The following is a 17727-nucleotide window of genomic DNA, read 5'->3' as shown; positions in this document are numbered from 1 at the left end:
GCAGACATTAGACTGTCACAGAAATGAGCAGGCAAGTGAGTGGTCTGTTGAGAATAACTGGTTTCTGTTCCCCACAACTAAACATTCCTTGGATTTCAGGAATCAGCCACAAGAGGCAGGACTCCAGCAATCTTCACTCTTTGTTCCTCTGTGCTGTCTCCTGTGAAAAGCTGTGGTTACATTAAAGGAAGAGACTTGGAGTCTTTTATAATTGTAAATGTTTGGGGGATTATGGAAAACAACAGAAACCACAGTTGCCTCTTCTCTGTCTTTCTTTATCCTTATTTTAGGCAACACAAAAATTGTGGAGACAGTTTCAAGAGATTAATGGGTAAATACTGTATCCAAGTAATTCACATCTAACAAAATTTTAAAGTTTCAGAAGAATCTCAAAGGGTATGAGTAAAAGAAACAGGAGAAAGAGAATGAATAGACTTACCTAGTATATACCCTTTCTTATTTCATTCAGTTACTCACCATTCTCTCCAGACAATAAACTCCAGGTACAAGCAAGTTCCATATATTTTCTTTTCTTCTGATTGTTCATCCTGGCAAATCAAGAAGACTGTAATCCAGAACAGCAATGGTGACTATAAGGCCTAGTGGATGCTCAGAGTAAAAAAGTAACTCAAGAAATACTCTTCATTCAAGGCATTAGAGAGCTGGAGAAAAGAGAAGGCCCAATAACCAAGCAGACAGCTGAGGTAGCACCCTGGGGAATCACATGAAGACAGACCAAAACTAACAGTCTTCAACTTGAAGAGAAAAAAAAGCTGAAAGAGGATAGAATGTGTATAAAGTTTTGAAGGGTACAAATATGGAGAATGTCAAATTGGGCTCTGAATTGAGTCACTAAGAGAAGTATAGGAATTAGGTAGCATACTTCTAATGTCTGAGATCAAGAGAAGTAAGAATGATGATGTCCTTCCACAACATATTTTTGGTGCCATCAATAAAGGGAGAATTCTAAGACTACAGATTGGAATACTGTGGTATAAGAGAAATAATCTAAAGAATCAGAAGACCTGGGTCCTAGCTCCATTTCTATCCATCCATGGACCTCGAATAAGATTCTTCTCCTTTCTGGGAGAACGGTCTGCTTTACTATTTTCAAAATGGTTCAAGGAATGTTAGACCAGGTTTCTTTCCAGGTTTGACACTGTAAGATCAGTAGTTCTCAGTCTTAGCTACACATTAGAATCTTGAAATATTACTTACCATCTTCTAATATATTTGATAATTTACTTATGTATTAGGCTTATTGTTCTTTGTTAGTCTTTCCCACCTAAATTGAATTACTGGCCCCTTTCTCAACCTTTGTCATGAACTTTGCAAATCCGCACACAAAAAACTGGAGCTTATTTTCCTACCTCCTGTCTTTCAGCTCAGTCATGAGACTTTGGTTAATGGAGTGAAACCAGAGTTGGACATGTCATCTCTTATGATTCATGAAAGAAGCCACAGAGAAACGAGACCCAGCTAGTTCACTGGTCTAAGGAGGATGAGAAATACATGAAGCAGAGCCACCATAGCTTACCCAAAGTACTGCGGCAAGGAAAGTACAGTGACCCCAGCCTGAATAAAGTTACCCAACAGAGCCCTCTTTAATCATCTGAGTCCCAGCTGGCCTCCAGATCTGTGAAGATAAATGCTTAATAAGTGATTAATTTTTCATGCCACGGAAATTTTGTGGTTATTGTTACACATCACTGTGGCAATAGCTAACTGATACATCCTGCTAGAATGTAAATGCCTAGAAAGTGTTTGACACAGAGTAGACATTCACTAAATATTTATCAAATAAATTGAATGAGTGAATAGCTTTTTAAAAAACCCAATGACACTGACTTCCACAATGGTTGAACTAGTTTACAGTCCCACCAACAGTGTAAAAGTGTTCCTATTTCTCCACATCCTCTCCAGCACCTGTTGTTTCCTGACTTTTTAATGATTGCCATTCTAACAGGTGTGAGATGATATCTCATTGTGGTTTTGATTTGCATTTCTCTGATGGCCAGTGATGGTGAGCATTTTTTCATGTGTTTTTTGGCTGCATAAATGTCTTCTTTTGAGAAGTGTCTGTTCATGTACTTCGCCCACTTTTTGATGGGGTTGTTTGTTTTTTTCTTGTAAATTTGTTTGAGTTCATTGTAGATTCTGGGTATTAGCCCTTTGTCAGATGAGTAGATTGCAAAAATTTTCTCCCATTTTGTGGGTTGCCTGTTCACTCTGATGGTAGTTTCTTTTGCTGTGCAGAAGCTCTTTAGTTTAATTAGATCCCATTTGTCAATTTTGGCTTTCGTTGCCATTGCTTTTGGTGTTTTAGACATGAAGTCTTTGCCCATGCCTATGTCCTGAATGGTAATTCCTAGGTTTTCTTCTAGGGTTTTTATGGTTTTAGGTCTAACATGTAAGTCTTTAATCCATCTTGAATTTATTTTTGTACAAGGTGTAAGGAAGGGATCCAGTTTCAGCTTTCTACATATGGCTAGCCAGTTTTCCCAGCACCATTTATTAAATATGGAATCCTTTCCCCATTGCTTGTTTTTCTCAGGTTTGTCAAAGGTCAGATAGTTGTAGATATGCGGCGTCATTTCTGAGGGCTCTGTTCTATTCCATTGATCTATCTCTCTGTTTTGGTACCAGTACCATGCTGTTTTGGTTACTGTAGCCTTGTAGTATAGTTTGAAGTCAGGTAGCGTGATGCCTCCAGCTTTGTTCTTTTGGCTTAGGATTGACTTGGCGATGCGGGCTCTTTTTTGGTTCCATATGAACTTTAAAGTAGTTTTTTCCAATTCTGTGAAGAAAGTCATTGGTAGCTTGATGGGGATGGCATTGGATCTATAAATTACCTTGGGCAGTATGGCCATTTTCACGATATTGATTCTTCCTACCCATGAGCATGGAATGTTCTTCCATTTGTTTGTATCCTCTTTTATTTCATTGAGCAGTGGTTTGTAGTTCTCCTTGAAGAGGTCCTTCACGTCCCTTGTAAGGTGGATTCCTAGGTATTTTATTCTCTTTGAAGCAATTGTGAATGGGAGTTCCCCAAAGGAATATAAATCATGCTGCTATAAAGACACATGCACACATATGTTTATTGCAGCACTATTCACAATAGCAAAGACTTGGAATCAACCCAAATGTCCAACAATGATAGACTGGATTAAGAAAATGTGGCACATATACACCATGGAATACTATGCAGCCATAAAAAATGATGACTTCATGTCCTTTGTAGGGACATGGATGAAATTTGAAATCATCATTCTCAGTAAACTATCGCAAGAACAAAAAACCAAACACCGCATATTCTCACTCATAGGTGGGAATTGAACAATGAGAACACATGGACACAGGAAGGGGAACATCACACTCTGGGGACGGTTGTGGGGTGGGGGGGAGGGGGAGGCATAGCATTGGGAGATATACCTAATGCTAAATGATGAGTTAATGGGTGCAGCACACCAGCATGGCACATGTATACATATGTAACTAACCTGCACATTGTGCACATGTACCCTAAAACTTAAAGTATAATAATAAAAAATAAAAAAAACCCAATGACTTGTCCACATTACTGTTAAATTATATCAGAATCTTTGATGATGAGGCTCAGCATCATTTTTTTAAAACTTCGCAGGTGATTCTAGTACAAAGCCAGAGAAGAGAGCCACTCTTATAAGATTTGGTTATCTTTGTTAGAGAAAAGTGCGTGTTGGTGAAACATATAAGCCTTAGAATCAAGCAAATGTCTTCAAGTACTGACTCTACCACTTACTGACTGTGTGACAACCAGGAAATTAATATTTCCAGGTCTTAGTTTTATCAGTTAGGTAGGGATAATGACGGTACTTTCTGTATAAGGTTTTATTAAGATTAAATGAGATAATGTAAAATATTCAGCACATTGCATGCTACACAGTAGGGGCTCAAGAATCCTAAACCATAGCTAATGTTTGTGTTGCTGTATCATCTTATATAGAGTAGAAATTTTTTTAAATTCTGGTAGACCTTACGTAAGTCCCATTTCTACCCTTTTTAGCAACATGACCTTGAGTAAATTACTTAAACTCTCTGAGATTTCGGTAACCAAACTGTAAAATGTGGTTGATAATAATACCTACCTCATTAATTTGTTGTGAGGATTAAATAAGATGATACTCATAAAACACTCAACACAGGCCCTGGTTCAATATAAATGATAAATGTTACAGAAAAAATAAGATGGCATTTATTGTAACTTTGACAGAAAGATGTTACATTCCATTAAAATCTTCACATAACACGTTCATTCTTATGAAATGGAATGTTCTCAGCACAGTGTTATAGTCTCACACCCTACACTCTTCCCAATCTCTAGGAATATTTTTTTGCACTCCCCAAAATAGGAACAATCCTCCAGCTACAATTACTGTGTAGTAAGTGCTCCTGCCCTTGGGCAACAGAGCTGGAGGGCTGTATGGCCTCTCACTCTCTTTCTGGGCAATCTACACCATGCCCATTATTTCAGTTATCTTTATGATTCCCAATCGTTTATCCTAGTCTAGCCCTCTCCTCTGAGATTCAGACTTATATATTTAAAGGTTTACTCAACATCTCCACTTGGATGTTGACACCTTGCTTTTTTGTCTCCTTTGGTAACTATTGCTTGGTTTGTCCAGCATTCTTTCACTAACCTTGTTCTGATGAAAGTTCCCATCCCTCTTAGTGAAATAATCAGATTCCCCATCCTTGAATTTTTAAACCTGACTGGGGACTATAGAGACTGAGGTTCTGCTACCTAAATGTCTCGAGCTTGATGGTTCCTGACCTCCCTGAGGCCTTGTTTTTCAGCATGTCAATTTACATTTCAGTAATTCCAATATCCTTCTAAATATTCCTTTTTGTTTAAGTTATGCAAAATCAATTGCTGTGGTCTGCAACTAAAGAATTCTGATTTAAAAATTATACCACAGAGCCAGTTACAATCACCAGACCTTTGGAGGGAATTATGAGGGGCATTTTATAACCGGTTATTAGTCTCGGCTAGACTAAAGGCTGTGAGGTGGCCCGAATTCCAGGATAGGAAAATAGTATCCATTATTCTAGGATTTCCACCGATACATATCAGATATTTATACAAAGTACTAAAAGGTACCCTCTTCAAGAAGACAAATCATGCTGAGATGTGTCCTCTAAGTAGTTGAACTACAAAATGGTGAAATGGTGCTCTCTTCTCTTGGATGGGGCAGGACCAAACTAGGATATACAAGTTAGAGAGCAGAGTATGAGTTAATTGCAGTCCCCATTCACACTCTTGGTCCTGTGCCTTTTAAGTCAACAAACTGAAAAACTTTATATGGTGACTCTACATGGTATGCATGCAGCCAAAAATAGGGGAAAGAAATGCTACAATTTTTTCCAACCTTTATTAAGATATAGCTGAAAAATAAAAATTGTGTATATTTAAGATGTACAATGTGATGATTTGATATATATACATACACATTGTGAAATGATTACCACAATCAAGCTAATTAGCACATCCATCACCTCACATGATTACCATTTGATATGGTTTGGATGTTTGTCCCCTCCAAATCTCATGTTGAAAGGTAATCAGCAGTGTTGGAGGTGGGGCCAGGTGGGAGGTGTTTGGATCATGGAGGTGGATCCCTCATGAATGGCTTAGGTCCATCCCCTTGATGATAAATTAGTTCTTGCTCTGAGTTCACATGAGATCTGGTTATTCAAAAGAGTGTGGCACCTCCCCCTGTCTTCCTCTGGTTTTCGCTATTTGATGAGCTTGCTCCCCCTTCTCCTTCTGCCATGATTAGAAGCTTCCTGAGGCCCTCATCAGAAGCAGATGCTGGCATCATGCTTCCTGTACAGCCTGCAGAACCAGGAGCCAATTAAACCACTTTTCTTTACAAACTACCCAGCCTCAGGTATTTCTTTACAGCAATGCAAGAACGAACTGATATAGAAAACTGGTACTAAGGTTGGGGTATTAATATGAAGTTACCTGAAAATGGGGAAGCAGCTTTGGAACTGGGTAATGGGCAGATGCTAGAAGAGTTTGGAGGTCTCAGAAGACAGGGAAAACGAGGGAAAGTTGGGAACTTCTTAGAGACTGGTTAAGTGGTTGTAACAAAAATGCTGATAGAAATATGGACAGTGAAAGCCAGGCTGATGAGGTCTTAGATGGAAATGAGGAAGTTATTGGGAACTGGAGGAAAGACCACCCTTGTTATGCCTTATCAAAGAGCTTGGCTGCATTATGTCCAGGTCCTAAGGAACCGTGGAAGGTTGAACTTAAGAGTGAGGACTTAGGGTACTGGTGGAAGAAACTTCTAAGCAGCAAAGCATTCAAGAAGTGGTGTGGCTGTTTCTAACAACCTATGATCCAATATGGGAGCAATGGAATGACTTAAGGTTGGGACTCACATTTAAAAGCAAAGTCCAAATGTTTAGAAAATGTGCAGCCTGGCCCTGTGGCAGAGAAAGAAAAGTATTTTCAGGGGAAGAATCCAAGCAGGCTTCACAGCAACCACTTGCTAGAGAGATTAGCATGACTCAAAAGAGAGCCAAGTGGTAATATCCAACACAATGGGGAAAAGGCCTCAAAGGCATTTTAGAAGTCTTTGGGACAGCACCTCCCATCACAGTCCCAGAGGCTTAGTAGGAAATAATGGTTTAGGGGGCCAGGCCTGGGGCACCACTGGTTTGTGCAGCCTCAGGACACTTCACCACCCATCCAAGCCCCTCTAGCACGAGCTCAAAGGGCCCCAAGTACAGCTCCAGCCACTGCTTCGGAAGGTACAAGCCATAAGCCTTGGCAGCTTCTATGTAGTTTTAAGTCAGCCTAGGTGACAGGGTGAGATCCTGTGTTTAAAAAAAAAACAAAGAATGAAGTACTGATACATGTTACACGCAGGTGATCCTTGAAAACTTTATGCTAAGTGACAAAAGCCAGAAGCAAAATGCCACATATTGTGAAATTCCATTTATATGAAATATCCAGAATAGGCAAATCCATATAATCAGAAAGTAGATTCGTGGTTGCCAGAGGCTGCAGTGGGGGAAGGAAGAATTGCTAGTGATTGCTAACAGGTATAGGGTTTCTGTTTGGGGTGTTGAAAATATTTTGGAACTAGATAGTTGTAATAGTTCCACAGCATTGTGAATATACTAATATCACAAAAAAGTACACTTCAAAAAAGAGGTAAATTTTATGGTATGTGAATAGAATCAAACAATATCAAATAAATAAAATCCATAAAAATGCAATTATAAAAGAAAATGGGAAAGTGGAAACAACCCAAATGTCCATCAGTGGAGGAATGGATAAATAAAATGTGGTCTATACATGTAATAGGCTATTACTCAGCCTTAAAAAGAAGGAAATTCTGACACATGCTGCAACATAGATAAACCTAGAAGACACTATGCTAAGTGAAATAATCCAGACATAAAATTGCAAATATTGTGTGTTTACACTGATATAAGTTACCTAAAGTAGTCAAATTCAGAGACAGAAAGTTACGAGGGGCTTGAGGAAAAGGGTAATATGGAGTAAGTGTTTAATAGTTGTGAACTTTCAGTTTGAGAATGGAGTAATTGTTTAATAGTTGTGAACTTTCAGCTTGAGAATGAAAAGGTTCTGGAAATGGATGGTGGTGATGATTGAACAACAATGTAAATTTACTTAATCCCAGTGAACTCTACACTTAAAAATGGTAAAAATGTCAAATTTTATGTTATGTATATTTTACCACAATAACAATAATAGGCAATTGAAAAAGAAATGAAAAAAAAATCACATTTATAATAGCCAAAAGTAAAATTAAATACCTGGAATTAACCAAAGAAGTGAAATATCTTTACAATGAAAACTATAAACGTTGATGAAAGAAATTGAAGAGGACACCAAAAAAGGAGAAAATATTCCATGTTCATGGATTGGAAGAATCACTATTGTTAAAATGCCCATATTACCCAAAGCAATCTACAGATACAACACAATCCCTATCAAAATACCAATTACATTCTGCACAGAAATAGAAAAAACAAACCTAAAATTTATATGGAGTCATAAAAGACCCAGAATAGCCAAAGTTACACTGAACAAAAAGAATAACACTGGAGGAATCATATTACCTAACTTCAAATTACACTACAGAGCTATAGTAACCAAAAGGGCATGGTACTGGCAAAAAACAAAAAAACAAAAAAACAAAAAAAAAACAACAAAAAAAAACAGACACATAGACCAATGGAACAGAATAGAGAACCCAGAAAAATATCCATTCACCTACAATGAACTCATTTTCAACAAAGATGCCAAGAATATACATTGGGGAAGACAGTCTCTTCAATACATAGTGCTGGGAAAACTGGATATTCATATGCAAAAAAATGAAACTTGATTCCTATCTCTTGCTTTATACAAAAATAAAATCGAAATCAATTAAAGAATTAAATCTAAGACTTCAAACTATGAAAACACTAAAATAAAACACTGGGGAAACTGTTCAGGACATTGGTCTGGGCAAAAAATTTCTTGAGTAATACCCCACAAGCACAGGCAACCAAAGCAAAAATAGGCAAATGGGATCACATCAAGTTAAAAAGCTTCTGCACAGCAAAGGAAACAACGAAGTGAAGATACAACCCACAGAATGAAAAAGAATATCTGCAAACTATTTATCTGACAAGGGATTAATATGCAAAATGTACAAGGAGCTGAAACAATAGGAAAAAAATCAAATAATCTGATTTTAAAATGGCTAAAAGATCTGAATAGACATTTTTCAAAAGAAAACATACAAATGGCAAATAGACATATGAAAAGGTGCTCAACATCACTGATCATCAGAGAAATGCACATCAAAACTACAATGAGATATCATTTCACCTCCACTAAAATGACTTCTGTCCAAAAGACAGGCAATAGCAAGTGCTGGAGAGGATGTGGAGAAAAGGGAATCCTCGTACACTGTCGATGGGAATGTAAATTAGTACCACTAACAAAAACAGTTTGGAGGTTCCTCAAAAGTTAAAAATAGAGCTACCATATGATCTAGCAATCCAACTGCTTGGTATATACCCAAAAGAAAGGAAATCAGTATATCAAAGTGATATCTGTACTCTCATGTTTATTGCAGCACTGCTCACAACAGCCAAGATTTGGAAGCAACATTAAGTGTCCATCAACAGACAAATGGATAAAGAAAATGTACATATCACAATGTAGTACTACTATTCAGCCATGAAAAAGAAAAGAGATCCTGTCATGTGCAACAACATGGATGGAATGGGAGGTCATTATGTTAAATGAAATAAGCCAGACACAGAAAGACAAACATCACATGTTCTCATTTACTATGGGATCTAAAAATTAAAACAATTGAATTCATGGAGATAGAGGGCAGAAGAATGGTTACCAGAGTCTGGGAAGTGAAGGTGGTTAATGGGTACAAAAAAATTGATAGAATGAATAAGACTAGTATTTGATAGCACAACAGGCTGACTATAGTCAATAGCAATTTAATTATACTTTTTAAAATAACTAAAAGAGTATAATTGGATTGTTTGTAACACAAAGGGTAAATGCTTGAGGTAATGAGTACCCTATTTAATCTGATGTGATTATTAAGCATTGCATGCCAGTATCAAAATATCTCATGTGCCTGATAAAAATATACACCTACTATGTACTTGCAAAAATTAAACATTAAGAAAAACAAATAAAAAATAAAAATAATTAAGATGAAATTAATAATTACTGAAATAGAAAACAAACAATAATAGAACCATGGAGTAGATCGATAAGAGGAAATAATATTTATTTGAAAAGATTAATAGAATACAAAAGTTTTTGGCAAGTATGATTTCAAAAATAAAGAAGGCACAAATTAACATTAAAAAATGAAAGGGTATAATGTGGGTCGGCCTGATACTATCAATTGAAGGCTTTAATGGAACAAAGACTAATCTCCCCCAAGCAAGAAGGAATTTTGGAGTACAGACAAGATGGCCAAATAGGAACAGCTCCGGTCTGCAGCTACCAGCGAGACCAATGCAGAAGGCAGGTGATTTCTGCATTTCCAACTGAGGTACTCAGTTCATCTCATTGGGACTGGTTAGGCAGTGGATGCAGCCCACAGAGTGCAAGCAAAAACAGGGTGGGGCATCACCTCACCCAGGAAATGCAAGAATCCAGGGGACCTCCGTTCCCCAGCCAAGGGAAGCCATGAGGAACTGTGCTACCCGGCCCGGATACTACTTTTTTTCCCCATGGTTTTTGCAACCTGCAGATCAGGAGAGTCCCTCATGTGCCTACACCACCAGGACCCTGGGTTTCAAGCACAGCTGTTTGGGCAGACACCAAGCTAGCTGCAGGAGTTTTTCCATATCCCAGTGGCGCCTGGAACCTCAGTGAGACAGAACCATTCACTCCCCTGTAAAGGGGGCTGAAGCCAGGGAGCCAAGTGGTCTCTCTCAGCGGGTCCCACTCCCATGGAACCCAGCAAGCTAAGAACCACTGGCTTGAAATTCTCGCAGCTGGCACAGCAGTCTGAAGTCAACCTGGGACAATCTAGCTTGGTGCAGGGAGGGGTGTCCGCCATTACTGAGGCTTTAGTATTCAGTTTTCCGCTGACACTGCTAAGGAGGCTGGGGGGTTTGGGCTGGGTGGAATTTACCACAATGTGGCAAAGTGGCTGTGGCCAGACTGCTTCTCTAGATTCCTCCTCATGGGGCAGAGCATCTCTAAAGTAAAGGCAACAGCCCCAGTAAGGGGCTCATAGATAAAACTCCTATCTCCCTAGGACAGAGCACCTGAGGGAAGGGGTGGATGTGGGCACATTTTCAGCGGACTTAAACTTTCCTGCCTGCCGGCTCTGAAGAGAGCAGCTGATCCTGACGAGGATTCTCCCAGCACAGCACTCGAGCTCTGCTAAGGGACAGAACTGCCTCCTGAAGTGGGTCCCTGATGCCCATGCCTCCTGACTGGGAGGGACCTCCCAACAGGGGTCAACAGACACCTCATACAGGAGAGCTCTGGCTGGCATCAGGCCTGTGTCCCTCTGGGACGAAGCTTCCAGAGGAAGAAGTAGGCAGCAATCTTTGCTGTTCTGTGGCCTCCACTGGTGATACTGCTGTTCTGCAGCCTCCACTGGTGATACCCAGTTGAAGAGGGTCTGAAGTGGACCTCCCACAAACTGCAGCAGACCTGCAGAAGAGAGGCCTGACTGTGAGAAGAAAAACTAACAAACAGAAAGCAAAAGCATCAACATCAACAAAAAGGACCCCCGCACAAAAATCCCATCCAAAGATTATCAACCTCAAAGATCAAAGGTAGAAAAATCCACAAAGATGAGGAAAAACTGGCGAAAAATGCTGAAAATTCCAGAAACCAGAATGCCTCTTCTCCTCCAAATGATCACAACTCCTCTCTAGCAAGGGCACAAAACTGGATGGAGAATGAGATTGACAAACTGACAGAAGTAGGCTTCAGAAGGTGGGTAATAACAAACTCCTCTGAGCTAAAGGAGCATGATCTAACCCAATGCTAAGCTAAAAACCTTGATAAAATGTTACAGGAATTGCTAACAAGAATAACCAGTTTTGAGAAGACCATAAATGATCTGATGGAGCTGAAAAACACAGCATGAGAACTTCGTGAAGCATACACAAGTATCAATAGCTGAATCAATCAAGCAGAAGAGAGGATATCAGAGATTGAGGATCAACTTACTGAAATAAGGAGTGAAGACAAGATTAAAGAAAAAAGAATGAAAAAGAACAAACAAAACCTCCAAGAAATATGGGACTATGTGAAAAGACCAAACCTACGATTGATTGGGGTCTCTGAAACTGATGGGGAAAATGGAACCAAGTTGGAAAACACACTTCAGGATATGATCCTGGAGAACTTCCCCCACCTAGCAAGACAGGTCAACATTCAAATTCAGGAAATACAGAGAACACTATTAAGATACTCTTCGAGAAGAGCAATCCCAGACACATAATCATCAGATTCCCCAAGGTTGAAATGAAGGAAAAAATGTTAAGGGCAGCCAGAGAGAAAGATCAGGTTACCTACAAAGGGAAGCCCATCAGACTAACAGCTGATCTCTCTGCAGAAACTCTACAAGCCAGAAGAGAGTGGGGGCCAATATTCAACATTCTTAAAGAAAATAATTTTCAACCCAGAATTTCGTATCCAGCCAAACTAAGCTTCATAAATGAAGGAGAAATAAAATCCTTTACAGACAAGCAAATGCTGAGAGATTTTGTCACCACCAGGCCTGCCCTAAAAGAGCTCCTGAAGGAAGTACTAAACATGGAAAGGAACAACCGGTACCTGCCACTGCAAAAACACGCCAAATTGTAAAGACCGTCGATGCTAGGAAGAAACTGCATCAACTAACGGGCAAAATAAAGAGCTGGCATTATAATGACAGGATCAAATTCACACATAACAATATTAACCTTAAATGTAAATGGGCTAACAGACTGGCAAATTGGATAAAGAGTCAAGACCCATCAGTGTGCTGTATTCAGGAGACCCATCTCATGTGCAAAGACACACATAGGCTCAAAATAAAGGGATGGAGGAATATTTACCAAGCAAATGGAAAGCAAAAAATAGCAGGAGTTGCAATCCTAGTCTCTGATAAAACAGACTTTAAACCAACAAAGATCAAAAAAGACAAAGAAGGGCATTAAATAAGGGTAAAGGGATCAATTCAACAAGAAGAGCTAACTAACCTAAATATATATGCACCCAATACAGGAGCACCCAGATTCATAAAACAAATTCTTAGAGAACTACAAAAAAACTTAGACTCCCACACAATAATAGTGGGAGACTTTAACACCCCACTGTCAATATTAGACAGATCAATGAGACAGAAAATTAACAAGGATGTTCAGGACTTGAACTCAACTCTGGACCAAGCAGACCTAATAGACATCTACAGAACTCTCCACCCCAAATAGACAGAATATACATTCTTCTCAGCACCACATAGCACTTATTCTAAAATCGACCATATAACTGGAAGTAAAACACTTCTCAGCAAATGCGAAAGAACAGAAATCATAACAAACAGCCTCTCAGACCGCAGTGCAATCAAATTAGAACTCAGGATTAAGAAATTCACTCAAAACCGCACAACTACATGGAAACTGAACAAACTGCTCCTGAATGACTACTGGGTAAATAACGAAATTAAGGCAGAAATAAAGAAGTTCTTTGAAACCAATGAGAACAAAGACACAACATACCAGAATCTCTGGGACACAGCTAAAGCTGTGTTAAGAGGGAAATTTATCGTACTAAACGCCCACACTGGAAAGCTGGAAAGATCTGAATTCGACACCTGAACATCACAATAAAAGAACTAGAGAAGCAGCCATGCGCGGTGGCTTATGCCTGTAATCCCAGCATTTTGGGAGGCTGAGGCAGGCAGATCACAAGGTCAGGAGATCAAGACCATCCGGGCTAACACAGTGAAACCCCGTCTCTATTGAAAATACAAAAAAATTAGCCGGGCATGGTGGCAGGCACCTGTAGTCACAGCTACTCAGGAGGCTGAGGCAGGAGAATGGCATGAACCCAGGAGGTGGAGCTTGCAGTGAGCCGAGATCATGCCACTGCATTCCAGCCTGGGCGACAAAGCAAGACTCCACTTCAGAAAAAAAAAAAAAAAGAACTAGATAAGCAAGAGCAAACAAATTCAAAAGCTAGCAGAAGACAAGAAATAACTAAGATCAGAGCAGAAGAGAAGGAGATAGAGACACAAAAAACCCTTCAAAATATCAATGAATCCAGGAGCTGGTTTTTTGAAAAGATTAACAAAATAGATTGACCACTAGCCAGCCTAATAAAGAAGAAAACAGAAGAATCAAATAGACACACTAAAAAATGATAAAGGGGATATAACCACTGATCCCACAGAAATACAAACTACCATCAGAGAGTACTATAAACACCTCTATGCAAATAAACTAGAAAATCTGGAAGAAATGGATAAATTCCTGGACATATACACCCTCCCAAGACTGAACCAGGAAGAAGCCGACTCCCCGAAAAGACCAATAACAAGTTCTGAAATTGAGGCAATGATTAATAGCCTACCAACCAAAAGAAACCCAGGACCAGATGAATTCACAGCCAAATTCTACCAGAGGTACAAAGAGGAGCTGGTACCATTCTTTCTGAAACTATTCCAAACAATAGAAAAAGAGAGACTTTTTCATAACTCATTTTATGAGGCCAGCATCATCCTAATACCAAAACCTGGCAGAGATAGAACAAAAAAGAGAAAATTTCAGGCCAATATCCCTGGTGAAGATCAATGCGAAAATCCCCAATAAAATACTGGCAAACCGAATGCAGTAGCACATCATGAAGCTTATCCATCACGATCAAGTTGGTTTCATCCCTGGGATGCAAGCCTGGTTCAACATACGCAAATCAATAAACATAACCCGTCACATAAACAGAATCAATGACAAAAACCACGATTATCTCAACAGATGCAGAAAAGGCCTTTGATAAAATTCAACATCTCTTCATGCTAAAAACTCTCAATAAACTAGGTATTGATGGAATATATCTCAAAATAATAAGAGCTATTTATGACAAACCCATAGCCAATATCATACTGAATGGGCAAAAGCTGGAAGCAGCCCCTTTGAAAACAGGCACAAGACAAGCATGCCCTCTCTCACCACTCCTATTCAACATAGTACTGGAAGTTCTGACCAGGGCAATCAGGCAAGAGAAAGAAATAAAGGGTATTCAGTCAGGAAAAGAGGAAGTCAAATTGTCTCTGCTTGCAGATGACATGACTGTATATTCAGAAAGCCCCATTGTCTCAGCCCAAAAACTCCCTAAGCTGATAAGCAACTTCAGCAAAGTCTCAGAATACAAAATCAATGTACAAAAATCACAAGCATTCCTGTACACCAATAATAGACAAGCAGAGAGCCAAATCATGAGTGAACTCCCATTCACAAATTGCTAAAAAGAGAATAAAACACTTAGGAATATAGACGTGAAGGACCTCTTCAAGGAGAACTACAAACCACTGCTCAAGAAAATAAAAGAGGACACAAACAAATGGAAAAATATTCCATGCTCATGGATAGGATAAATCAATATCATGAAAACAGTCATGCTGCCCAAAGTAATTTATAGATTCAATGCTATTCCCATCAAGCTACCATTTACTTTCTTTGCAAAATTAGAAAAAAACTACTTTAAATTTCATATGGAACCAAAAAAAGAGCCTGTATAGCCAAGACAATCCTAAGCAAAAAGAACAGAGCAGAAGGCATCAGGCTACACAACTTCAAACTATAGTACAAGGCTACAGTAACCAAAGCTGCATGGTACTAGTACCAAAACAGATATATAGACCAATGGAACAGAATAGACACCTCGGAAGTAAGAGCACACATCTACAATCATCTGATCTTCAACAAACCTGACAAAAACAAGCAATGGGGAAAGAATTCCCTATTTAATAAATGGTGCTGGGAAAACTGGCTAGCCATATGTAGAAAGCTGAAACTGGACCCTTTCCATACACCTTATACAAAAATTAACTCAAGATGGATTAAAGACTTAAATGTAAAACCAAAAAGCATATAAACACTAGAAGAAAACCTAGGCAATACCATTCAGGACATAGGCATGGGCAAACACTTCATGGCTAAAACACCAAAAGCAATGGCAACAAAAGCCAAAATTGACAAATGGGATCTACTTAAACTAAAGAGCTTCTGCACAGCAAAAGAAACTATCATCAGAGTGAACAGGCAACCTACAGAATGGGAGAACATTTTTGCAACCTATCCATCTGACAAAGATCTAATATTCAGAATCTACAAGAACTTAAACAAATGTACAAGAGAAAAAACAACCCCTTCAAAAAGTGGGCAAAGGATATGAACAGACACTTCTCAAAAGAAGACATTTATGTAGCCATCAAACATATGAAAATAAGCTCATTATCACTGGTCATTAGAAAAATGTAAATCAAAACCACAGTGAGATACCATCTCACACTAGAATGGCGATGATTAAAAAGTCAGGAAACAACAGATGCTGCAGAGGATGTGGAGAAATAGGAATGCTTTCACACTATTGATGGGAGTGTAAATCAGTTTGACCATTGTGGAAGACAGTGTGGTGATTCCTCAAGGATCTAGAACCAGAAATACCATTTGACCCAGCAATCCCATTACTGGATATATACCCAAAGTATTATAAATCATTCTACTATAAAGACACATGCACACATATTTTTATTGCAGCACCATTTACAATAGCATAGATTTGAACCAACCCAAATGCCCATCAATGATAGACTGGATAAAGAAAATGTGGCACATATACACATGTGGAAAATGTGGCACATATACACATGGAATACTATACAGCCATAAAAAGAATGAGTTCATGTCCTTTGCAGGGACATGGATGAACCTGGAAACCATCATTCTCAGCAAACAAACACAGGAACAGAAAACCGAACACCGCATGTTCTCACTCATAATGGGAGTTGAACAATGAGAACACATGGACACAGGGAGGGGAACATCACACACCGGGGCCTGGCAGGGGTTGGGGGGAAAGGGAGCGAGAGCATTAGGACAAATACCTAACACATGCGGGGCTTAAAACCTAGATGACAAGTTGATAGGTGCAGCAAGCCACCATGGCACATGTATACCTATGTAACAAACCTGTATGTTCTGCACATGTATCCCAGAACTTAAAGTAAATTTTATTTAAAAAAGAATCAATGGAAATGCAGAAAAGATCAGTGAAAATATGAACTGGCATAATTATCAATTTGATTGCCACATATGTCTTCTAAGTGTTTCACTTTCTATTCTGCTACTGCAAAAGTTTGTGTCAGAATCTATTTAAAATAAATACAACACATAATCTCAAAAAAATGAAAGGGGACCAAACTACAGAAAGAGACTATACCAAAAAATTATTTTAGGAGTACTGTATAACTTTTACACCAATAACTTTGAAAATCTAGGTGAAATGGATAATTTCTAGGAAAATTAGTCCAAGAATTGGCCTAAGAAATAGAATACTTAAATAAACCTATTAATCACATTAGAATGTATAATGATAATCAAGAATCTACCTTAAAAGTCACCATTTCCAGAAATTTTGTGGGTGTTTGACAAAACCATCTAGGAACAGATTAATGAAACTTTCCAAACATTTTTTCCATATTAAAAAAATGGTAAATGACGCCACACAGCTATAAGGCTGGTATAATCTTGATACCAAAACTGACAAGTAAAGGGAAAGAAAATTATAGCCCATCTCACATATGAACCTTGATATAAAAACGTATAACCTTGATACAAAAATTGGAAAAGCACAAGAGAACTACGGGCCAGCATTTTTCATAAGAGTGCTAATAGCATTTTTGTTGAGACAGTTCTTCATTTAGCAACCCCAGTCACCATTTACCCAATTGTAGTAGGACTCCCCCAACTCACACACTCAATAAACTGACAACCAAAAGCACCTGCAGATATTTCCAAATGCCTTCTTGAGGGGTAATTTTGCCAATTGAGGATCAATGCTATAGGCAATCTCATGTATAAACACAGATTTTTTAAAATGCCAGATAAAATACTAGTCACTCAAATCCTGCAGTAGATTTAAAAAGATACATTATGCCCCAATAGGCT

At 38.7% G+C, this 17727-nt stretch overlaps 1 protein-coding gene across 1 annotated transcript in view; it reads left to right on the top strand.

Annotated features, from left to right (window-relative positions):
- Positions 1–6152: 6152 nt before the first annotated feature.
- LOC107972647 (uncharacterized) overlaps positions 6153–17727 on the top strand; it is a 70783-nt gene continuing 59208 nt past the window's right edge. Inside the window, exon 1 of the mRNA XM_054676491.2 lies at positions 6153–6303. Coding sequence (XP_054532466.2) covers positions 6153–6303 — 151 coding nt within the window. The remainder of the gene's footprint in view (positions 6304–17727) is intronic.

Source organism: Pan troglodytes, chromosome X (assembly GCF_028858775.2).
Source record: "Pan troglodytes isolate AG18354 chromosome X, NHGRI_mPanTro3-v2.0_pri, whole genome shotgun sequence".
Classification (NCBI taxonomy): domain Eukaryota; kingdom Metazoa; phylum Chordata; class Mammalia; order Primates; family Hominidae; genus Pan; species Pan troglodytes.
This window is presented reverse-complemented; position numbering and strand designations above follow the sequence as displayed.